A 20,767-nucleotide genomic window follows, 5' to 3' on the forward strand; every position below is an offset into this window, starting at 1 on the left:
GCCACTTCCCGCCTCACAATTGCCACCTCCTGCCCCACAACTGTCACCTCCTGCCCCACAAGTGCAACCTCCCTGCCCACCAGTGACACAATCTGCCCAAGTGCCACCTCCTGCCTCACAACTTCCAACTCCCGCCCCACAAGTGCCACCTCCTGTCTCACAAGTGCAACCTCCCGCCCCACAACTTCCACAACCTGCCCCACAAGTGCCACCTCCCGCCCCACAACTTCCAACTCCTGGCCCACAAGTGCGACCTCCTGCCCCACCATTACCACCTCCTGCCCCACAATTTCCACCTCCTGCCCCACAAGTGCCACAACCTGCTCCACAATTTCAACGTCCTGCCTTACAAGTGCCACATTCTGCCCCACAAGTGTAGGCTCCTGCTCCACAAGTGCCACCTCCCGAACCACAACCTCAACCTCTGGCCCCACAAGTCCCACCTCCCGCCCCATAAGTGCCACATCCCGCCCCACAAGTGCCACCACCCGCCCCACAAGTGCCACCTTCTGTTCCACAACTTCCACCTCCTGCCCCACAAGTTATAACTCCTGCCCCACAAGTGTTGCATTTTGCCCCACAAGTGCCACCTCCCGCTCCACAAGTGCCACCTCCAGACCCACAAGTGCCACATCCCGCCCCACAAGTGCCACCTCCCGCCCCACAAGTTCCACCTCCTCCCCACAAGTGCCACCTCCTGCCCCACAAGCGCTACCTCCCTCTCCACAAACTCCACCTCCCACGCACAAGTGCCACATCCTGCCTCACAACTTACACCTCCCGCCCCAAGAATGCCACATCCTGCCCCACAAGTGCCACCTCCCGCCCCACAAGTGCCACCTCCCGCCCCACAAACTCCACCTCCCACGCACAAGTGCCACCTTCCTCCCCACAAGTTCCACCTCACACCCCAACAGTGTCAACTTCCGCCCCACAAGTGCCACCTCACACCCCAACAGTGTCAACTTCCGCCCCACAAGGGCCTCCTCACGCCCCACAACTTCCACATCCCGCCCCACAAGTGCCACCACCTGACCCACAAGTGCCACCACCTGACCCACTAATGCAATTACCTGCCCCACAAGTGCCACCTCAGGCCCCACAAGTGCCCCCTCCCGCTCCACAAGTGCCACGTCCTGCCCCACAAGTGCCATCTCCCACCCCACAAGGGCCAAATCCTGCCCCACATCATCCACCAACCGCCCCACAAGTGTCACCTCCTGCCCCACAACTTCCATCTCCCACTCCACAAGTGCCACCTACTGCACAACAAATACCATCTCCTGCCCCATAAGTGCCACCTCCTGCCCCACAACTGCTACATCCTGCCTCATATCATTCACCTCCCGCCCCACAATTTCCACCTCCTGCTCAACTAGTGCCACGTGCTGCCCCACAAGTTCCATTTCCCGCCCCACAAGTGCCACCTCCCGCCCCACAAGTGCTGCCTCCAGCCACACAAGTGCTAAATCGTGCCACACAACTTCCACCTCCTGCCCCACAACTGCCACCTCCCGCCTTAAAAGTGCCACCTCCCGACCCACAAGTGCCTCCTCCTGTCCCACAGTTGTCACCTCCCGCTCCACAAGTTACACCTCACCCCCCACAAGTTCTACCACCCACCCCACAAGTGCCACCTGCAGCCCCAGAAGTGTCAAATCCTGCCACACAACTTCCACATCCAGCCCCACAAGTGCCACCTCCCACCCCACAACTTGCACTTCCCGCCCAACAACAGCCTCCTCCTGCCCCAAAAGTGCCTCCTCCTGCCCCACAAGTGCTTCCTCCTGCCACACAAGTGCCACCTCCTGCCCCACAAGTGCCACTTCCTGCCCCACAAGTGCCTCCTCCTGCCACACAAGTGCCTCCTCCTGCCCCACAAGTGCCTCCTCCTGCCCCACAAGTGCCTCCTCCTGCCCCACAAGTGCTACCTACTTCCCCACAAGTGCTACCTCCTGCCGCACAAGTGCCAACTCCGGCCCCACATCATCCACCTCCTGCCTCACAAATGCCTCCTCCTGACCCACAATTGCCACCTCCCACCCCACAACTTCCACCTCACGCCCCACAAGTGCCACCTCCCGCCCCAGAAGTGCCACAACCCGCCCCACAAATCCAACTCCTGCCCCACAAGTGCCACCTCCCGACCCACATGTGCCAACTTCTGCCCCACAAGTGCCAGCTCCTGCCCCTCAAGTGTCACCTCTTCCCCACAAGTGCCACCTTCTGCTCCACAAGTGCCACTTCCTGCCGCACAAGTGATACCTCCAGCCCCACAACTGCCACCACCCGCCCCACAACTTCCACCTCCCGCCTCACAAGTGCTACCTCCAGGCCCACAAGTTCCACCTCCAGATCCACAAGAATTAACTCCTGCCCCACAAGTGCCACCTCCTGCCCTTCAAGAGCCACTTCTTGCCCCACAAGTAACATTTCCTGCCCCACAAGTGCCAACCCCTGCCCAACAAGTGCTATCACCCAGCCCACAAGTGCCAACTCCTGCCCCACTAGTGCCACCTCCCGCCTCACAAGTGCCACCACCCTCCCCACAACTTCAACCTCCTTCCCCAAAACATCCACCTCCCGCCCCACAGGTGTCATCATCTGCCCCACAACTGCCACATCCCGCCCCACAAGTGCCACCTCCTGCCCCACAAGTGCCACCTCCCTCCCCTCAAGTGCCACACACTGCCCCACAAGTGCCGCCCCGAGCCCCGCAACTGCCACCCCTTGCCCCACAATTTCCAACTCCCACCCCACAATTTTTACCTCCCGCCCCACAAGTGCCATCTCCTGCCCCACAGGTGCCACCTACTGTTCCACATCATCCACCTCCTTCCCCACATCATCCACCTCCTGTTCCACAAATGTCACCTCATGACCCACAACTTCCACATCCTGCCCCACAAGTGCCACCTCCTGCCCCACATAATCCACGTCCTGCTCCAAACTTGCCACCTCCTGCCCCACAAGTGCCACCTCCCACCCAACAAGTGCCACCTCCAGCCCCACCAGTTCCACCGCCCGCCCCACAAGTACCACCTCCTGACCCACAAGTGCCACTACGTGACCCACAATTGCCACCTCCCGTCTCACAATTGCAACTCTCGCCCAACAAGTGCCACCTCCTGCCCCACAATTGCCACCACCCCCCCAACAAGTGCCACCTCCCGCCCCACAAGTACCACATCCCACCCCACAAGTGCAACCTCCTGCCCCACAAGTGCCTACTCTCGCCCCACAAGTGCCACCACCCCCCCAACAAGTGCCACCTCCCGCCCCACAAGTACCACATCCCACCCCACAAGTGCAACCTCCTGCCCCACAAGTGCCAACTCCTGCCCCACAACATCCACCTCACGCTCCAAAAGTGCCACCTCCTGCCCCACAAGTGCTACTTCCTGCCTTACAAGTGCCACTTCCCGCTGCACAAGTGACACCTCCAGCCCCACAGCTGCCACAACCCGCCCCACAACTTCCACATCCCGCCTCACAACTGCAAGCTCCTGCCCCACAATTGCCACCTCCTACCACACAAGTGCCAACTCCTGCCCCACAAGTGCCACCTCATGTCCCTCAATTTTCACCTTATGCCCCAAAAGTGCCACCTCCCGCCCAACAAGTGCAACATCTCGCCCCACTAGTGCCACGTCCCAGCCCAAAATTGCTACCTCCTGCCCCACATCATCCACCTCCTGTTCCACAAATGTCACCTCCTGACCCACAACTTCCACCTCCTGCCGCACAAGTGCCACCTTCTGCCTCACAAGTGCCACCCCTTGCCCCACAAGTGCCACATCCCACCGCACAATTTCCACCTCTTGTTACACAAGTCCCACCTCCCGCCCAACAACAGCCTCCTCCTGCCCCACAAGTGCCACCTCCTGCCCCACAAGTGCCACCTCCCACCCCACAAGTGCCACGTCCTTCCCAATTGCCACGTCCTGTCCCACAAGTGCCACCTCCTGCCCAACAAGTGCCATTTCTTACCCCACAGGTTCCAACTCCTGCCCCACAGGTGCCATTTCCTGCCCCACAAGTACCACCTCCTGTCCCACATTTACCAACTCCTGCCCCACAAGTGCCATTTCCTGCCCCACATCTGTTGCATACCACCCCACAAATTCCACCTCCCGCCACACAAGTGCCACCTCCCGCTTCACAACTTCCACATCCTGCCCTACAAGTGCCACCTCCCGCCATAAAATGCCACCTCCCGTCCCTCTATCACCACCTCCTGCCCCACAAGTTACACCCCCACCCCACAGGTACCACCACCTGCCCCACAAGTACCACCTCCTGCAAACAAATGCCATTTCTTAAACCACACGTCCAAACTCCTGCCCCACAAGTACCACCTCCTGCAAACAAATGCCGTTTCTTAAACCACAGGTCCAAACTCCTGCCCCACAGGTGCCATTTCCTGCCCCACAAGTGCCACCTCCTGCCACACAACTTCAACCTCCCGTCAAACAAGTGCCAACTCCTGCCCAATGTGTGCCACATCCTGCCCCACAAGTGCCAACTCCTGCCCCACAAGTGCCAATTCCTGCCCCAAAAGTGCCAGCTCATGCTTCACAATTGCCAGCTCACGTTTCACAACTGCAACCTCCTGCCCCACAAGTGCCAGCTCCTGCCCGACAAGAGCCACTTCCTGCCCCACAAGTACCTCTTCCCTCCCAACAAGTTCCAATTTCCGCCCCACAAGTGCCACCTCCTGCCCCACAAGTGCAACCTCCTGCCCCACAAGTGCCACCTTTCGCCCCACATCTGCCACCTCCCGGTCCACAACTTCCACCTCCTGCCCCACAAGTGCCACCTTCCGCCCTACAACTTCCATCTCCTGGCCCACAAGTGCCACCTCCTGCCTCAAAAGAGCCACCTCCCGCCCCACAACTTCCACGTAACGCCCCATAAGTTCCACCTCCCGCCCAACAAGTGCCACCTCTCGTCCCACAAGAACCACCTCCTGCCCCACAAGTGCCACCTCCTGCCCCACAAGTGTCAACTCATGCTCCACAAATGCCACCTCCTGCCCCACAAGTTCCACCTCTTGCCCCACAAGTGCCAAATACTTCCCCACAACTTCCACCTTCTGCCCCACTAGTGCCAACTCCAATTCCACAAGTGCCACCTCCAGCCCTACAACTGCCACTTCCAGCCCCACAAGTGCCACCTCCCGCCCAACAACTTCAACATCCCACCACACAAGTGCCAACTCCTGCCCGTGTGCCATATCCTGCCCCACAAGTGCCAACTCCTGCCCGTGTGCCATATCCTGCCCCACAAGTGCCAACTCCTGCCGCACAACTGACAATTCCTGCCCCAAAAGTGACAGCTCATGCTTCACAATTGCCAGCTCCTGCCCCACATCATCCACCTCCTGCCCCACAAGTGCCACATCCCGCCCCACAAGTGCCACATCCCGCCCCACAAGTGCCACCTCCTGCCAAACTAGTGCAACCTCCTGCCCCACAAGTGCCTTATCTCGCCAGACAATTTACAGCTCCTGCCCCACAAGTGCTACATCCTGCACCACAACTTCAACCTCCTGCCCCACAAGTGCCACGTTCTGCCCCACAAGTGTAGGCTCCTGCCCCACAAGTGCCAATTCCTGCCCCACATGTGCCAGCTCATGCTTCACAAGTGCCAGCTCCTGCACCACATCATCCACTTCCTGCCCACAAGTGCCAATTCCTGCCCCACAAGTGCCAGTTCATGCCCCACAAGTGCCAGCTCCTGCCCCACAAGTGCCAGCTCCTTCACCACAGGTACCCCATCCCACCCCACAAGTTTCAATTCCTGCCATACAAGTGACACCTCCTTCCCCACAACTGCCACCTCCTGCCCCACAAGTGCCACCTCCTGCCCTACAAGTGCCACCTCCCACCAAACAACTGACACCTCCTGCCCCACAAGTGTCACCTCCTGCCCAACAAGTTCCACCTCTTGACCTACAAGTGCCACCTCCTGCCCCATAAGTTTCACCTCTCGCCCAACAAATGCCACCACCTCCCCCAAAAGCGCCACCTCCTGCCCCACAGCTGCCATTTCCTGCCCCACAACATCCACCTCCCACGCACAAGTGCAACCTACCGCCCCACAACTTCCACCTCCTTCCCCACAAGTGCCAACACCTGCCCCACAAGTGCCAACTCCTGCCCCACAAGCGCCACATCCTGCCCCACAAGTGCCACCTCCTGCCCCACAGGTACCCCATCCCACCCCACAAGTTTCAATTCCTGCCATACAAGTGCCACCTCCTTCCCCACAAGTGCCACCTCCTGCCCCACAAGTGCCACCTCCTGCCCCACAAGTGCCACCTCCTGCCCCACAACTGCCACCTCCTGCCCCACATCATCAACTTCCTGCCCCACAAGTGCCACCTCCAACCCCACAAAGACAGTCTCCTGCCCCACATCATCTACCTCCTGCCCCACATGTGCCAATTCCTGCCCCACAATTGCCACCTCATGCCCCACAAGTGCCACCTCTTGCCCAACAGGTGCCACCTCCTGCCCCACAAGTGCCATTTCCTGCCCCACAAGTGCCACCTCTTGCCCAACAGTTGCCACCTCCTGCCCCACAAATGCCAAATCCAGCCCTGCAACTTCCATCTCCTGCCCCACAAGTGCCAATTCCTGCCTCACAAGTGCCAGCTCATGCTTCACACGTGCCAGCTCCTGCCCCACATCATCCACTTCCTGCTCACATGTGCCACCTCCTGTCCGACAAAGACCACCTCCTGCCCCACATCATCCACCCCCTGCACCACAAGTGCCAATTCCTGCCCTACAAGTGCCAGCTCATTTCCCTGAAGTGCCAGCTCCTGCCCCACAAGTGCCACATTTTGCCACACCACTGCCACCTTCCCCCCAAATAATCCACCTCCTGCCCCACAAGTGTCACTGACCGCCCAACTTCCTCCTCCTGACACACAAGTGCAACCTCCTGCCCCACAAGTGCCAGCTCGTGCCCGACAAGAGCCACTTCCTGCCCCACAAGTACCTCTTCCCTCCCAACAAGTTCCAATTTCCGCCCCACAAGTGCCACCTCCTGCCCCACAAGTGCAACCTCCTGCCCCACAAGTGCCACATTTCACCCCACAAATGCCACCTCCCGCTCCACAACTTCCACCTCCTGCCCCACAAGTGCCACCTCCCACCCCACAAGTGCCACCTCCTGCCCAACATCTACCACCTCCCACCCCACAAGTGCCACCTCCCACCCTACAACTTCCATCTCCTGGCCCACAAGTGCCACTTCCTGCCTCAAAAGAGCCACCTGCCGCCTCACAACTTCCACATAACGTCCCATAAGTTCCACCTCCTGCCCCACAAGTGCCACCTCCTTCCCCACAAGTGCCAGCTGCTGCTCCACATCATCCAACTCCCGCCCCACAAGTGCCATGTCCAGCCCCACAACTTCCGCCTCCTGCCCCAAAAGTGTCAACTCCTGCCCCATAAGTTCCATATCCCGCCCCACAAGTGCCACTACCTGCCCCACTAGTGCCATCTCCATTTCCACAAGTGCCACCTCCCGCCCCACAAGTGCCACCTCCTGCCCCACAAGTTCCAACTCTCGCCTAACAAGTGCCACCTCCTGCCCAACATTTACCACCTCCCGCTCCACAAGTGCCACCTCCTGCCCAACAAGTGCCATTTCTTACCCCACATGTTCCAACTCCTGCCTCACAGGTGCCATTTCCTGCCCCACTAGTACCACCTCCTGTCCCACATTTACCAACTCCTGCTCCACAAGTGCCATTTCCTGCCCCACATCTGGTGCATACCACCCCACAAATTCCACCTCCCGCCACACAAGTGCCACCTCCCGCCTCACAACTTCCACATCCTGCCCCACAAGTGCCACCTCTGGCCCCACAACTTCAACCTCCCGCCACACAAGTGCCAACTCTTGCCCAACGTGTGCCACATCCTGCCCCACAAGTTCCACCTACCACCAAACAAATTCCACCTCCTGCCCCACAAGTGCCACCTCCCGCTTCACAACTTCCACATCCTGCCATACAAGTGCCACCTCCTGCCATAAAATGCCACCTCCCGTCCCTCTATCACCACCTCCTGCCCCACAAGTTACACCCCCACCCGACAGGTACCACCACCTGCCCCACAAGTACCACCTCCTGCAAACAAATGCCGTTTCTTAAACCACAGGTCCAAACTCCTGCCCCACAGGTGCCATTTCCTGCCCCACAAGTGCCACCTCCTGCCCCACAACTTCAACCTCCCATCAAACAAGTGCAAACTCCTGCCCAATGTGTGCCACATCCTGCCCCACAAGTGCCAACTCCTGCCCCACAAGTTCTACCTACCACCCAACAAATTCCACTTCCTGCCCCACAAGTGCCACCTCCCACCCCACAACTGCCATCTCCCGCTTCACAACTTCCACATCCTGCCCCAGAAGTGCCACCTCCCGCCCCACAAGTGCCAATTCCTGCCCCAAAAGTGCCAGCTCATGCTTCACAATTGCCAGCTCACGTTTCACAACTGCCACCTCCTGCCCCACAAGTGCCACCTCCTGCCCCACAAGTGCCACCTCCCGCCCCACAAGTGCCACCACCTGCCCAACAAGTGCCATTTCTTACCCTACAGGTTCCAACTCCTTCCCCACAGGTGCCATTTCCTGCCCCATAAGTGCCACCTCCTGTGCCACATGTGCCAACTCCTGCCCCACAAGTGCCATTTCCTGCCCCACATTAGCCACCTACCACTCCACAAATTCAACCTCTTGCCCCACAAGTGCCAAACCCTGACGCGCAACATCCACCTCCTGCTCCACAATTGCCACCTCCTGCCCCACATCATCCACCTCCCACCCAAGTGCCAACTCCTGCCCCACAAGTTCCAATTTCTGCCCCACAAGTGCCAGTTCATGCCCCACAAGTGCCAGTTCATGCCCCACAAGTGCCACATTTTGCCACACAACTGCCACCTCCCGCCCCAAATCATCCACCTCCCGCCCCACAACTGTTATTAACTGCCCAACATCCTCCTCATGACCCACAAGTGCAACCTCCTGCCCCACAAGTGCAACCTCCTGCCCCACAAGTGCCACCTCCTCCCATCCACCCCCCACAAGTTCTACCTCCTGCCCCACAAGTGCCACCTCCTGTTTTACAAATGCCACCTCCCGACCCACAACTTCAACCTCCAGCCCCACAAGTGCCACAAGCAGCCCCACATCATCCACATCCTGCTCCACAAGTGCCACCTCCCACCCCACTAGTACCAGCTCCTACCCCACAAGTGCCACCTCCTGCCCCACATCATCCACCTCCCGGCCCACAAGTGCCAACTCCTACCCCACAACTTCCACCTTCCGCTCCACAAGCGCCACCACCAGCCCCACAAGTGCCATCTCCTGCCCCACCAGTTCCACATCCCGTACTGCAATGCCAATTCCTGCCCCACATCTTCCACCTCCTGCCCCTCAAGTGCCACCTCCTGCCCCACAAGTGCCACCTCCCTCCACACAAGTGTCCCACCTCCTGCCACACAAGTGCCGCCTCCCACCCCACAAGTGCTATTTCCTGCCTTACAACTTCCACCTCCCGCCCCACAACTTCCACCTCCCGCCCCACAACTTCCACCTCCTGCCCCACAACTTCCACCTCCTTCCCCCAACTTTTACCTCCCACCTCACAACTTCCACCTCCTGACCCACAAATGCCACCTCCTGTTCCACAAGTGCCATTTCCTGCTCAAGAACTTCCACATCCTACCCCACAAGTGCCACCTCCTGCTTCACAAGTGCCACCCCCTGCCCCACAATCGCCACCCCCTGCCCCACAACTTCCATTTTCCTCCCCACAAGTGCCACCTTGACCTGCTGTCCATGCTCTTTGTAATACACCCCAGTATTCCATCGGCTTTTTTGGCTACAAGGGCACACTGCTGGCTCATGGTCAATCTGTCGTCCACCAGGACACCCAGGTTCCTCTCTTCAGAGCTCCTCTCCAGCAGCTCTTCCCCCAGCCTGTACTGGTGCATGCAATTACTGCTCCCTAGGTGCAAGACTCTACACTTGCTTTTGTTAAACCTCATCCGGTTTCTTACTGCCCAGCTCTCCAGCCTGTCCAGGTCTCGCTGAATGGCAGCACAGCCTTCAGGCGTGTCAGCAAGTCCTCCCAACTTTGTGTCATCACAAACTTGCTGAGGGTGGTCACTATCTCCTCATCAAGGTCGTTGATGAAGATATTGAACAAGACCGGACCCAGCACTGACCCCTGGGGGACGCCGCTAGTTACAGGTCTCCACCTGGATTCTGCACTGCCAACAACGTCTCTCTGTGCTCTGCCAGTCAGCCACTTCTCAACCCACCTCTCTGTCCACTCATCTATCCCACGCTTGCTCAGCTTGTTATAAGGATGTCCTGGGAGACAGTACCAGATGCCTTGCTGAAATCATGGTAAACTACATCCACCGCCCTATCCAAAACTATCTTGCAGGTTCTTAGTTCTTTACCACTGTTTCCTTTCCCACGCCTTACAACTACAAGCAGCTAGAACAATGTTCTCTGAAGATATCCAGGACAGAAGAGTCCCGGTAGATCAGTATCAAGCCCAGCTCACGGGAGGCCAATGCCCACTGTTTCCTGCCTGATAAACGCAGATCTCTGGCAGCATTCAATTGTCTTCCTTGTACAACCACCCAGCCCCCCTCGTCGTCATCAAAACCAGTATCATTTTAAAGTCAATGAATCTTGCCTGTAAAAGCACATCTAGCCTCCTACAGAAATTCATTGGTTTGGGCGACTGAAATTGAGAACACATCTGTAGGCAAACACTCCCATCAACTTCCATACGTCTGAATGTGCAGCCCCTCCTCATGCAGTGACCCTCCTTCCACAATTGCAGACGGTTTCATTCCCCACAGCAACTTCACAGTGGCAGAAGGGACGGACACCTCCCTGTAACCAGAAGGAAACAACAAAGGAAAATAAAGGGACGCCCGCAACCTCTCCAGCCTGTCCCGGTCCCTCTGGTTGGCTTCCCTCCCCTACAATATATTGACTGCACTGCTCAGTTTGTATCATCTGCAAACCTGCCATCATCTATGTCACTGACGAAGGAAGATGCTGAAGAGCAACGGTTTATATGGGTTAATACCTTGGGAGCCCCTCTCTTCAAGGAGCTAGTTCTGCAAGTCTGAGTCCCACAAAGGGTGGTCTCCATAGACGTTCAAATTCGTGCTGCACAACCCTACTTAATTTTCTGTATTCATTTCTGTATTGATCTCATGTGGATCAAAATAACACAGTCAGTATCTGCAACGAGTCTAGGCCGAGCAAAACTTTTGATGGAGGGAGCAAAGAGATCAAGACAAGATGATGTAGTGCAATGCAGTCAAAGCAGCTGGCCAAGCAAAAGCTATGTGCATGCATTTCCAAGCTGAGCACGCACCTGGAGCTGGGACTGTATCACTCATTGTCAGAAGAATTCCTGAGTACCCTCATAAAGAAAGCTATACACCAGTGTGACTGGAGTCCATTTACACCAATTAGACCTCTTTACATTTTAATAAGCACCATTTACTACTCCAAAGTTGCACTTCCCTTTGCCTTTCCATCTGAAGGGCTTTGAAAAAGTCTCTGAAATAGAAATTCTATGATTGCTGTAATACACTTGGGTAGGTATCTGGACTTCCATCTTGAGACATCCAGCGCCTTTTACAGAAATAAAGAATACTCAAGGACTTAGGCCACCAAATTCCAACTCAGTTTTACACCACTGGTTTTTGATCTGATAGGCAGGAGACAGCGAAAGGCAGCTGCTCAGCAATCCCAGGAAGACAGCTGGGCTCTAGGGAGACAAGAAGGGCAGTAAGGTGACAAACAAAGTGATTATAAGGTTTTATTTAACAGCTCTGTATGGGACGATTCAACTACTTCAAGCTCCAGCAAGCTGCTAGAGACTGATAAAGCAAGACACCTCAGCGACCTCAAAAGCTGACAGCCTTTCAAAAGATAAACTGAACATACCATCTCAAAAAGCATACAATCAATCCATAGAAGTTAATCCAGCAAGCAGTCCTATGGTCAAATTGTGTGCTGCCAGTAAAGCCTTTTCATGAGCATTAAGAACATTTCTGGTTAGAGAGTTATCACAACATGGGCAGAAAATACCTAGGAGAATAGGAAAAAGAAAAAAGCAACCTACCCTTACCCTTACCCTACCCTTATCCAACTCCTCTCCCACATTTAGAATTGAAACAAGTTCAAATGCCATAAAAAATTGGGGGAATAAAACCATCTGGTATTTCCCAGGCAAACCACCAAGACCACAGAATAGCCCAAGTTGTAAAGGAACCACGAGGATTATCAAGTCCAACCCGATGCTCCAGGAAGGACAACCTAAACTCAAACGGCCTTTAAGCTGCAGCAGCTCAGGGCCAGGCCCACAGCCTCAGGGAGCATGTTCCATGACCGCTGGTATCAGACACAGCAAGCACAGGGAGCAGGCAGGTAGGCACAGCAAAGCAGCAAGCAAAGCCCAATTTCTCAGAGGGGGCCTGCTAACAGAAAGACCAGACACTGTCCTCCCAAAAAAACTCCACCATTTTGACAGCCAAAACAGAAACTACATTTTCGGTTCTCATGACTCTTCCCTGTGCTCCCAAATAAATAGTTTCGTGACATCCTCTATCACACTGCAACTGCTCAGAAGTAATAATCAAAATTATATCACTCATAAGAAACTCACTTTTGCATGGTGGTAACGAGAGTCCATTCCCATTGTGTCCCTCCGTGTTATGAACACTGCAATTGGCCTTCTGACAGCCTCCTGAATGAATCCACCAAAAGCAAGGAAGCACCCTGCCCTTACTCTGAAGAGAGAAAGAAAGCAAGGTTCATGGAAACAGGCACACAAGGCTCGCAACAAGACACGGTGCTCCAGGCTCCTGATCATGCCAGAGATAGGACTACCACAGTGCCAGAACATGATTTACCACTAAAGGAAACATCTGGGAGCACAATCACAACTTCAGCACAAGCTGTAACGGCTCAGCATATTTAGCTTTCGCATCATACAGCTGGAGAACGAGATACTCCCAAGCATCAGTCAGCAAGCACTCGGATGAGCCAGCCCTTTGGTTTTAATGATGACTGCAACCTTTGACATCTTACCAGAAGATACTTCCATTTATTAGCCTGGACTTCGTTTCTTCCATCAGCAGCTGCTCCTAAACTGCCCTTGATTCATACAGCGATACCATCGACTTCTAGCATGAGCTGACCTGCAAGACAGAGAAAAGAAAGCAGGATGACAACAAACACAGACGTAGCATCCTTTAATTATCTTGAACAACAGCAACAACAAAAACAGGAGATAAGTGCTGCTGTGGATGCACCCCAGTTTATAAAGAAATGGAAAACCAGCCCGGCCTCAGCAGCCCAACCTCCCACCCCATACGTTCCACCTTCCGCCCCACAAGTGCCACCTCACACCCCAACAGTGTCAACTTCCGCCCCACAAGTGCCACCTCACGCCCCACAACTTCCACATCCCGCCCCACAAGTGCCACCACCTGCCCCACAAGTGCCAACTCCTGCCCCACAAGTTCTACCTCCTGCCTTACAAGTGCCACCCCCTGCCTCACAGCTTCCACCTCCCGCCCCACAAATGCCACCTCCTGCCCTACAAGTGCCACCTCAGGCCCCACAAGTGCCCCCTCCCGCTCCACAAGTGCCACGTCCTGCCCCACAAGGGCCAAATCCTGCCACGCAACATCCACCTCCTGCCCCACATCATCCACCACCCACCCCACAAGTGCCACCTCCCGTGGCACAAGTGCCAATTCCAGCCCTAAAAGTGCCAGCTCATGCTTCACAATTGCCAGCTCCTGCCCCACAAGTGCCACCTCCTGCCCCACATGTGCCACCTCCTATCCCACATGTGCCAACTCCTGCCCCACAAGTGCCATTTCCTGCACCACATTTTCCACCTCCTGCCCCACAAGTGCCACCTCCTTCCCCACAAATGCCACCTCCCGCCCCACAAGTTTAACCTCCAGACACACAAGTGCCACGTCCCGCCCCACAAGTGCCATCTCCCGCCCCACAAGTGCCAAATCCTGACGCGCAACTTCCACCTCCTGCTCCACAAGTGCCATCTCCTGCCCCACAAGTGCCACCTCCCGCCCCTCTATAGCCACCTCCTGCCCCTGAAGGCTTTATGATCGTTAATGGCTTTACAATCTCTCGCCTCCAACTGAAGCAGTAGTTAGACCAATTACCAAGTGACACCAAGGTGGTAGCGTGGTAAAATGGCGATTTATTGAAGCACACACGACCTTATATAACCTTTGTCCACTTCGTCTACGCCTACTGTATTACACGTAGCAAGATTCTTCCAGAATATGGGGAAGGGCCTGTCACGTCACAGCCCGATAACATCCCCGTATTTCGCCTAATACAACATTTCCCCCTCCCCATGCTTAAAAGGCTTAACCCGTTACAATACGCAACAATATCTCTCCATCTTCCTCTTCACCTTCTTTGCCTCTTCACCTGCTTCTCGTGCAACGACTTACTATGATCACTCAAGTTAAAACAACACATCCCATCAAAGTCTTTACAACCATGACCCTGTGCGAGAAGCAAGAAATCAATTGCTGCTCTGTTTTGAAGCATAGCATGTCTAATACTGTCAGTGTCTTCAAGTAGCTCACTCAGCAGTGTGGAAGTCATGTTAGCCTGTTTCACGGACCTTGTTTCACAAGGATTACAGTGTCATTCCCTAAATCTCTGCGTGTGATGTTAATAGCTGTTAGTGCACAGAATTCTCTGCATGGATCTTGTATGGGATTATATGATCTTACGTATCCCTGAAACTCAGAGGAGTTCCCCCATATAGGAATCCCAATTAAACATGTTTGAAATGGCGAGGTGGTTGATTGCAGGCTAAGACAGAAATCCGTCCTGCCTGTTTGTTTCGCCCAAGTAACCCACAGATTCCCAGGTTGTTGGATCAAGTGAACACCCCCCACCGGCGACCAACATAAAGACAAAAGACATAGCAGCATCAAAATGGTGTCTCTCGTTGGCAGCAGGGGTTGTTTCTCTGGGTCCTTTGGGTTCTTGAGTCTCAAGAATTTCTTCGGTATCCAGATGAAAGATCTTCTTCTGCGCTCCACCAGTTCAGGATTCCTTGGGCGGCCGATCAAGAGGTCCTGGAAGAGGATACTCAGCTCTTGTTATTTCCCTGACATTTTCTTTTTCACCACCAACCTCTGGCTTAATTTTTCTCGATGGCACCCAACGTATGTCTCCTGTGCCTTTGCATTTTACTGCTGCGTACCCCCTTCCCCAGACTAGTATGGACCATCCCGACTCCCAGGACCCATTATCCACCTTGATCTTTACTGGCGGGCCTTCTTCGATGATTCTTGGCCGCCAATGTTTCTGGGTGGGGGTCCTGGAATTTTCTCCTCGCTCAAAGTGATTTAGTGCATACAGTGCGCGGGCCAAGATTTCCCCTTGTTGTGATACTGGGATCTTTCCCGAATAGCCTTCCCCCTCCCCAAGGACACGAATCTTTTCCTTGAGGAGGCGGTTAGCCCTTTCGACGATAGCTTGGCCCTGCGAATTTCCCGGAATGCCTGTGGTGTGTGTGATATTCCAGCGAGCTAACCAATCTTTGGACGAACGCGAAATAAAGCAAGAACCATTGTCTGTTTTTATGTGGCGCGGCATTCCCAAAACTGCTATAGCTGTGGCCCAATGGTGTTGTGCTGCTGTAGAACTGACACGACCATGTTGTGTGGCTACAATGACGGTAGAGGACGTGTCAATAGTCACAGCCAGCCACTGTCGTGGGGCCATCCGTGGTTCCATTGTGAAGTCTGTTTGCCAGACGTCTAATGGAGCGAGACCACGAGGATTAACCCCCGCTCCTAAAGCTGGCGCAGAATTACAGTGAGGGCAGGTTTGCACTACCTCCCTAGCGACTGTAATCGGGATAGAACAGGCTCGAGCCAGTGCCTTGGCCCCTATGTGAAGTGCTGAATGAAGATCACGAGCTTCCTGCAAAGTGCACACCTGGTTCCCTGCTATCCGATCAGCCATGTCGTTTCCTGCTGTAAAGAAACCTGGCACCTCAGAGTGGCTGCGAACATGAAGGATGGCAACGGGTGCAACCCTGATAGCTAAAGCATCCTCTAACAGGGCTGCAGCTGCTGTACTCGGTTGCCCTTCCTTTCCCATCCGTAGCAGCATTTTTGCCACGAACACAGAATCCGTGACAGCATTGCAAGGCTTCGTGGGCCAAAGATGTAGTGCCACTGCCATAGCCCTAGCCTCGAGCATCTGAACACTTGCTGTCTTGTCTGTTATCATCTTGTAGCTCCAGCCACCCTCAACTGTTTGCCACACAGCCACCCCCTGGCCCGTTGATGACGAAGCATCAGTGAAGACTGTAGGACCGTTCACAGGGGTGTCCAGGACCCTGTGTCGCAATGATATCTGGAGGGGTTTTGCCAGTTCAAAAATTGGCAGTGAGTCTGAATAGCAAAACTTTCCGCTGAAGTCATAAACAGCCAATGACACCTCATCTGGCAGAGGTTGCACATTTCGAAAAGCTCCTGGTAAATAGATGACTTCCAAGTCCTTCCCGAAAGCTCTGATCGCAGTGAGGCGAGCCTTTCGCAGCAAATATGACAGCTGTTCTAGCCATGTGGTAAATGCTCTCACCGGCTGAGCAGAAAATAACCATGACAGTGGGCGTGGCCGAGAGTTCAAAGCATGCCCAATCACTGCAGCTGAACCATGCTGGCACCTAGTGACCGCAGCCTCCAACGGGCGATCAGGTTCCCACCTGGCAAGGGCATTGGTGGAGCAGGCTGACAGTATCTCCTGCCAGGCTGACTCCATCTCTGGATTCCAATGCCTCTCCTCTTGTGGGACTGATCCCTTCAGTTGATCATAGAAAGGTTTCATGAGGCGCGGAGGGATGCCAATGGCATTCCTCACCCATTGCAGTGCCCCCACCAACTTCTGCACATCCCATAAGTTTGTAATTTGAGGCTTAATCTCCAGCCCCTCTGGGATTACTGTGGAAGATCCAAATTTATAGCCCAGGAATTCAATCCCTGGTTCCCTCTGGATCTTTTCCTGAGAGATCACAAACCCTGCAGAGATGAGGGTGCGGACGATCTGCCCCTCCAACGTTTTCAACTGAGCATCATCAGGTGCAACAAGCAGCAAATCATCCATGTAATGGGCGATTTGGCATCCTGGCAGTGCCTTTCTCACTGGTTCTATGACTCTGCTCACCACAAGTTGACAGATCGTAGGTGAACAGACCATACCTTGCGGAAGAACCTTCCACTGGTACCTCTGAGCTGGCTCTCGATTATTTACAACCGGAACTGTGAATGCAAAGGCTTCCCTATCCTGTTTAGCCAATGGGATAGAGAAGAAACAATCCTTTAGATCAATGACCATCAGAGGCCATCCCTGTGGGACTGCTGACAACAAAGGTCCCCCTTGCTGGACAGGACCAAAGGGGATGATCTGTGAATTGACTGCTCGGAGATCGTGGAGCAGCCGAAACGATCCAGAGGCCTTCTGAATGACAAAGATGGGCGTGTTCCAATTGCTAAGCGATGACTCTATATGGCCTAGTGCAAGTTCTCTGGAAACAAGCTGTATGAGCGCTGCCAATTTTTTAGCAGGAATGGGCCACTGATCCACCCAAACAGGAGATGTATCCTGTTTCCAACGCAGCGGAATCGCATGCTGCAGCGCCAAGTGGTGGACAGTGGCCCTTAGGATAAATTTGTCAGCCGTAACCCAATGAGAAGAAGAAGATCTCTGCCTAGCAGAGATCCCCTGATCGGAGCTATATTGGGAGTGATGAAAACCGTTTTTTCTATTGAGCCATCTCGATTGATGATTGAAATTCCCACTTCCGCATCCGACACAGAGGTGGTCATTTCACCCCCCACCCCTATCAGGACCTTTGATGTTGCAACCTTTGGCCACTGGAATGGCCAATCGCGCTCTGCAATAACAGTAACATCTGCACCAGAGTCCAACAAAGCTGTAAGGTACACCGTCCTAGGACCTAGTGTAGGCACTCCAGGGTCCAACGTCATCATGACCCTCACCAATGGCCTATCACCTAGATCCATGGTCAGCGCCACCGTGTGGTCAACACGCTTGGCCCATTTTAATGAAGCGGGAAGGGGCCCTGGGCCGCTGGCACCCTCCCGTTCCAGTTTCCCTGCGGCAAAACCTCAAATTTTCGACAGTGACGCGCAACATGTCCAACCCCATTGCACAACTGACAACGTTTTCCTTGCGGCTTGCTCTGCCCAGCTTTCTTGGGGCATTGTGCTTTAAAATGACCATGCTGCCCACACTTGAAACACGGACCTTTTCCCTTCTCATCCCCGGTGCGAGCTGCCATCATCACTGCAGATTTAATCGCAGAGCTGACTTCGGCAGCCATTCCCTGCACAGCAGTTGCCAAGCCATCATTATTGGAGGGAGTATTTTTCTGATGATCTAGCACATATTTGATAATCTCCCCTGGGGTGTTCAAAGTTCCAGGAGCTGCCCTAATTATCTGCTGAACGTCCGGGAGCGACTTTTGCTTGAGACAGTCTATCACAACCAAAGGCTGGACTCCCTTCGGGAGGTCAGACCCTTCAATGGCACGAATCAAGCGATTTGCAAAATCAGAAAATGACTCAGAAGGCTCCTGTTTGATGTCGGACCACGGGAGCACAGGCTCTGCAACTTTAGCCACTGTCAGCAGAGCCTGAAAGGCTGCCTTTGTAAGCGCAGCTAACTCCCCCTCTCTCAGCCCTCTTGCTTGACCCTCCGGGGACCCCACCATACCATCTGCTAGTCCCTGAAGGCGCAAGAGAGTAGTTCTTTCAACCCTAGCTCCACGGCCCTGACCTGTATGCGCATTAGCCGGATGATTGTTATTACGAGCTGCCTCAGCGACAACAGCCTGAAGCAATCTATTCCATTCATCATACCACAGCGTGTACTGCACGGGCTCAAGAATCACCCTCATGAGACTGACCACATCGTACGGCAGGAGACTTGAGGCCATGAGAGCCTCAATTGCTGACATAGTTACCGGAGAACGCAAGCCCTTGTTCTTAACTAACTCTGCAAGGCGAGTAATCGCCTTGGAATCCAGAGGGGTCCAAGCCGGACCATCCTGTTTCACTATTATCGGGAGGGCAAAAGCTGTTGTTTCCGGGTCGGCTGTCTGGAGGTCCTCCCTTGTCTGGGCCCAATCAGTGAAAGTGGGTGGGCTCCACGGTACGGGTGCCGTGGGGCCACACCCCCCTTGGGCGGCCCCCTGGGCGGCCCACGCAGGACCACATCCCCCCTGGGTGGCACCTTGGGCGGCTTGGCCAGCCCCTTGGGCGGGCCACATGAAATCATCACACCCACATTCACCTTCACTATCACATGGGTTGTCACAATCCCCCCCTTTCTCGGCATACGCACAGCAACAGGCGGGACCCGACAACGAAGAAGTACCACCCCTCCTTACACTTTTCCTTGGTGACACCACACCTCCCCCTTTCAGCTCTGGTGGGACCACACCTCCTCCTTTCAGCTCTGGTGGCACCACCATGCCTCCCCCCTTTCTCTCTCCCTTGTCCTTGTTCTTATCAGGTACAGTAGCAACATCGCATTCCTCAAGGGGCTTCCCTCCCCCTTCATCCCTGTAGGCGTCCAATGAAGGATACGAGGAGTTAGGATAGGGGGGCGGAGGCGGGGTGTCCTCCTGTTCAGGGCTGCCTTCTGGAATGTCTGTCTTAGGCGAAGGAACAGGTGTGTTCGGGGGAGCCGGCGCCATCTTGCCTTGCACTGAATCTGTAAGAGAGTCAAGACTCCCCCCCCGGCCTCCCCCCGTCTCCAAGCCCAGAATTTCTCTAGCACGTTGGTTTGCTAGCTTCTCCTCCCGTGCTGCTTTCAGCGCCTCCAAGATAAGTCCCCATACTTTGAATTCTGATACTTTTCGAGTGGCCAGCGACCTTTGAGATAGTGCGGCCGTAATTCCATCCCATCTGCCAGGATTGTATAAATCAGACGGGTTTGTTAAAAGCCCTTCCTTTTCCAGCAGCGAAAGAACTGCTGTTACCTCCTTTTTGGAAGGAGCCTGTTTCCCACAGTGAAGTTTGCAAGCGTGAAGAATTACCTTGATAACGGCTTCCATGTCGCCCCGGCCGAACGTAGTTCTCCTGGCCGCTCCCTGGCGCTTCCCCGAAGGTTCCTGGGGGTCCCCGAGATTCCGAGATTCCGGGATTCCGAGCTCGCTCTCCCACCTGTCGAAGAGTGATGGCCACTCCTCTTCGACCCTGGGCTTCCACTACTCCGCGACGAGAGGATTCGCTACCGCAGTGGGATCCTGCTGCCGTTTAGCAGACAACTACCTTGCTCCAAAAGTCCCTAATCACGCCTAATCGTGACGAATCACGTCGGGGTCACCATTTGAAGGCTTTATGATCGTTAATGGCTTTACAATCTCTCGCCTCCAACTGAAGCAGTAGTTAGACCAATTACCAAGTGACACCAAGGTGGTAGCGTGGTAAAATGGCGATTTATTGAAGCACACACGACCTTATATAACCTTTGTCCACTTCGTCTACGCCTACTGTATTACACGTAGCAAGATTCTTCCAGAATATGGGGAAGGGCCTGTCACGTCACAGCCCGATAACATCCCCGTATTTCGCCTAATACAACATGCCCCACATGTTACACCTCT

General features: G+C 54.7%; 1 protein-coding gene and 1 long non-coding RNA gene across 2 annotated transcripts; both read right to left on the bottom strand.

Moving 5' to 3' along the window:
* Nucleotides 1-11,002: 11,002 nt before the first annotated feature.
* On the bottom strand, nt 11,003-13,366 carry LOC146758112 (uncharacterized). The gene is made up of 3 exons (XR_014935110.1): nt 13,153-13,366; nt 12,728-12,851; nt 11,003-11,827 (listed from the first exon to the last, which is right to left on the bottom strand). It is a non-coding gene; the product is annotated as an uncharacterized LOC146758112 (long non-coding RNA).
* Nucleotides 13,367-17,956: 4,590 nt separating this feature from the next.
* On the bottom strand, nt 17,957-20,540 carry LOC146758113 (uncharacterized). Its single transcript, XM_085517975.1, has one exon. It carries the CDS (start codon nt 20,213-20,215, stop codon nt 18,197-18,199), a length of 2,019 nt encoding a protein of 672 aa, XP_085374101.1. The 5' UTR covers nt 20,216-20,540; the 3' UTR covers nt 17,957-18,196.
* Between the last annotated feature and the right edge of the window lie 227 nt (nt 20,541-20,767).

The sequence above is a fragment of the Coturnix japonica genome, chromosome 17 (assembly GCF_054131305.1).
Source record: "Coturnix japonica strain WE chromosome 17, WE-NBRP24, whole genome shotgun sequence".
Taxonomy (NCBI): domain Eukaryota; kingdom Metazoa; phylum Chordata; class Aves; order Galliformes; family Phasianidae; genus Coturnix; species Coturnix japonica.

Coding starts and splice junctions, on each gene's coding strand:
- LOC146758113 (XM_085517975.1), bottom strand. CDS start 20,215: ATGGAAGCCGTTATCAAGGTAATTCTTCACGCTTGCAAACTTCACTGT.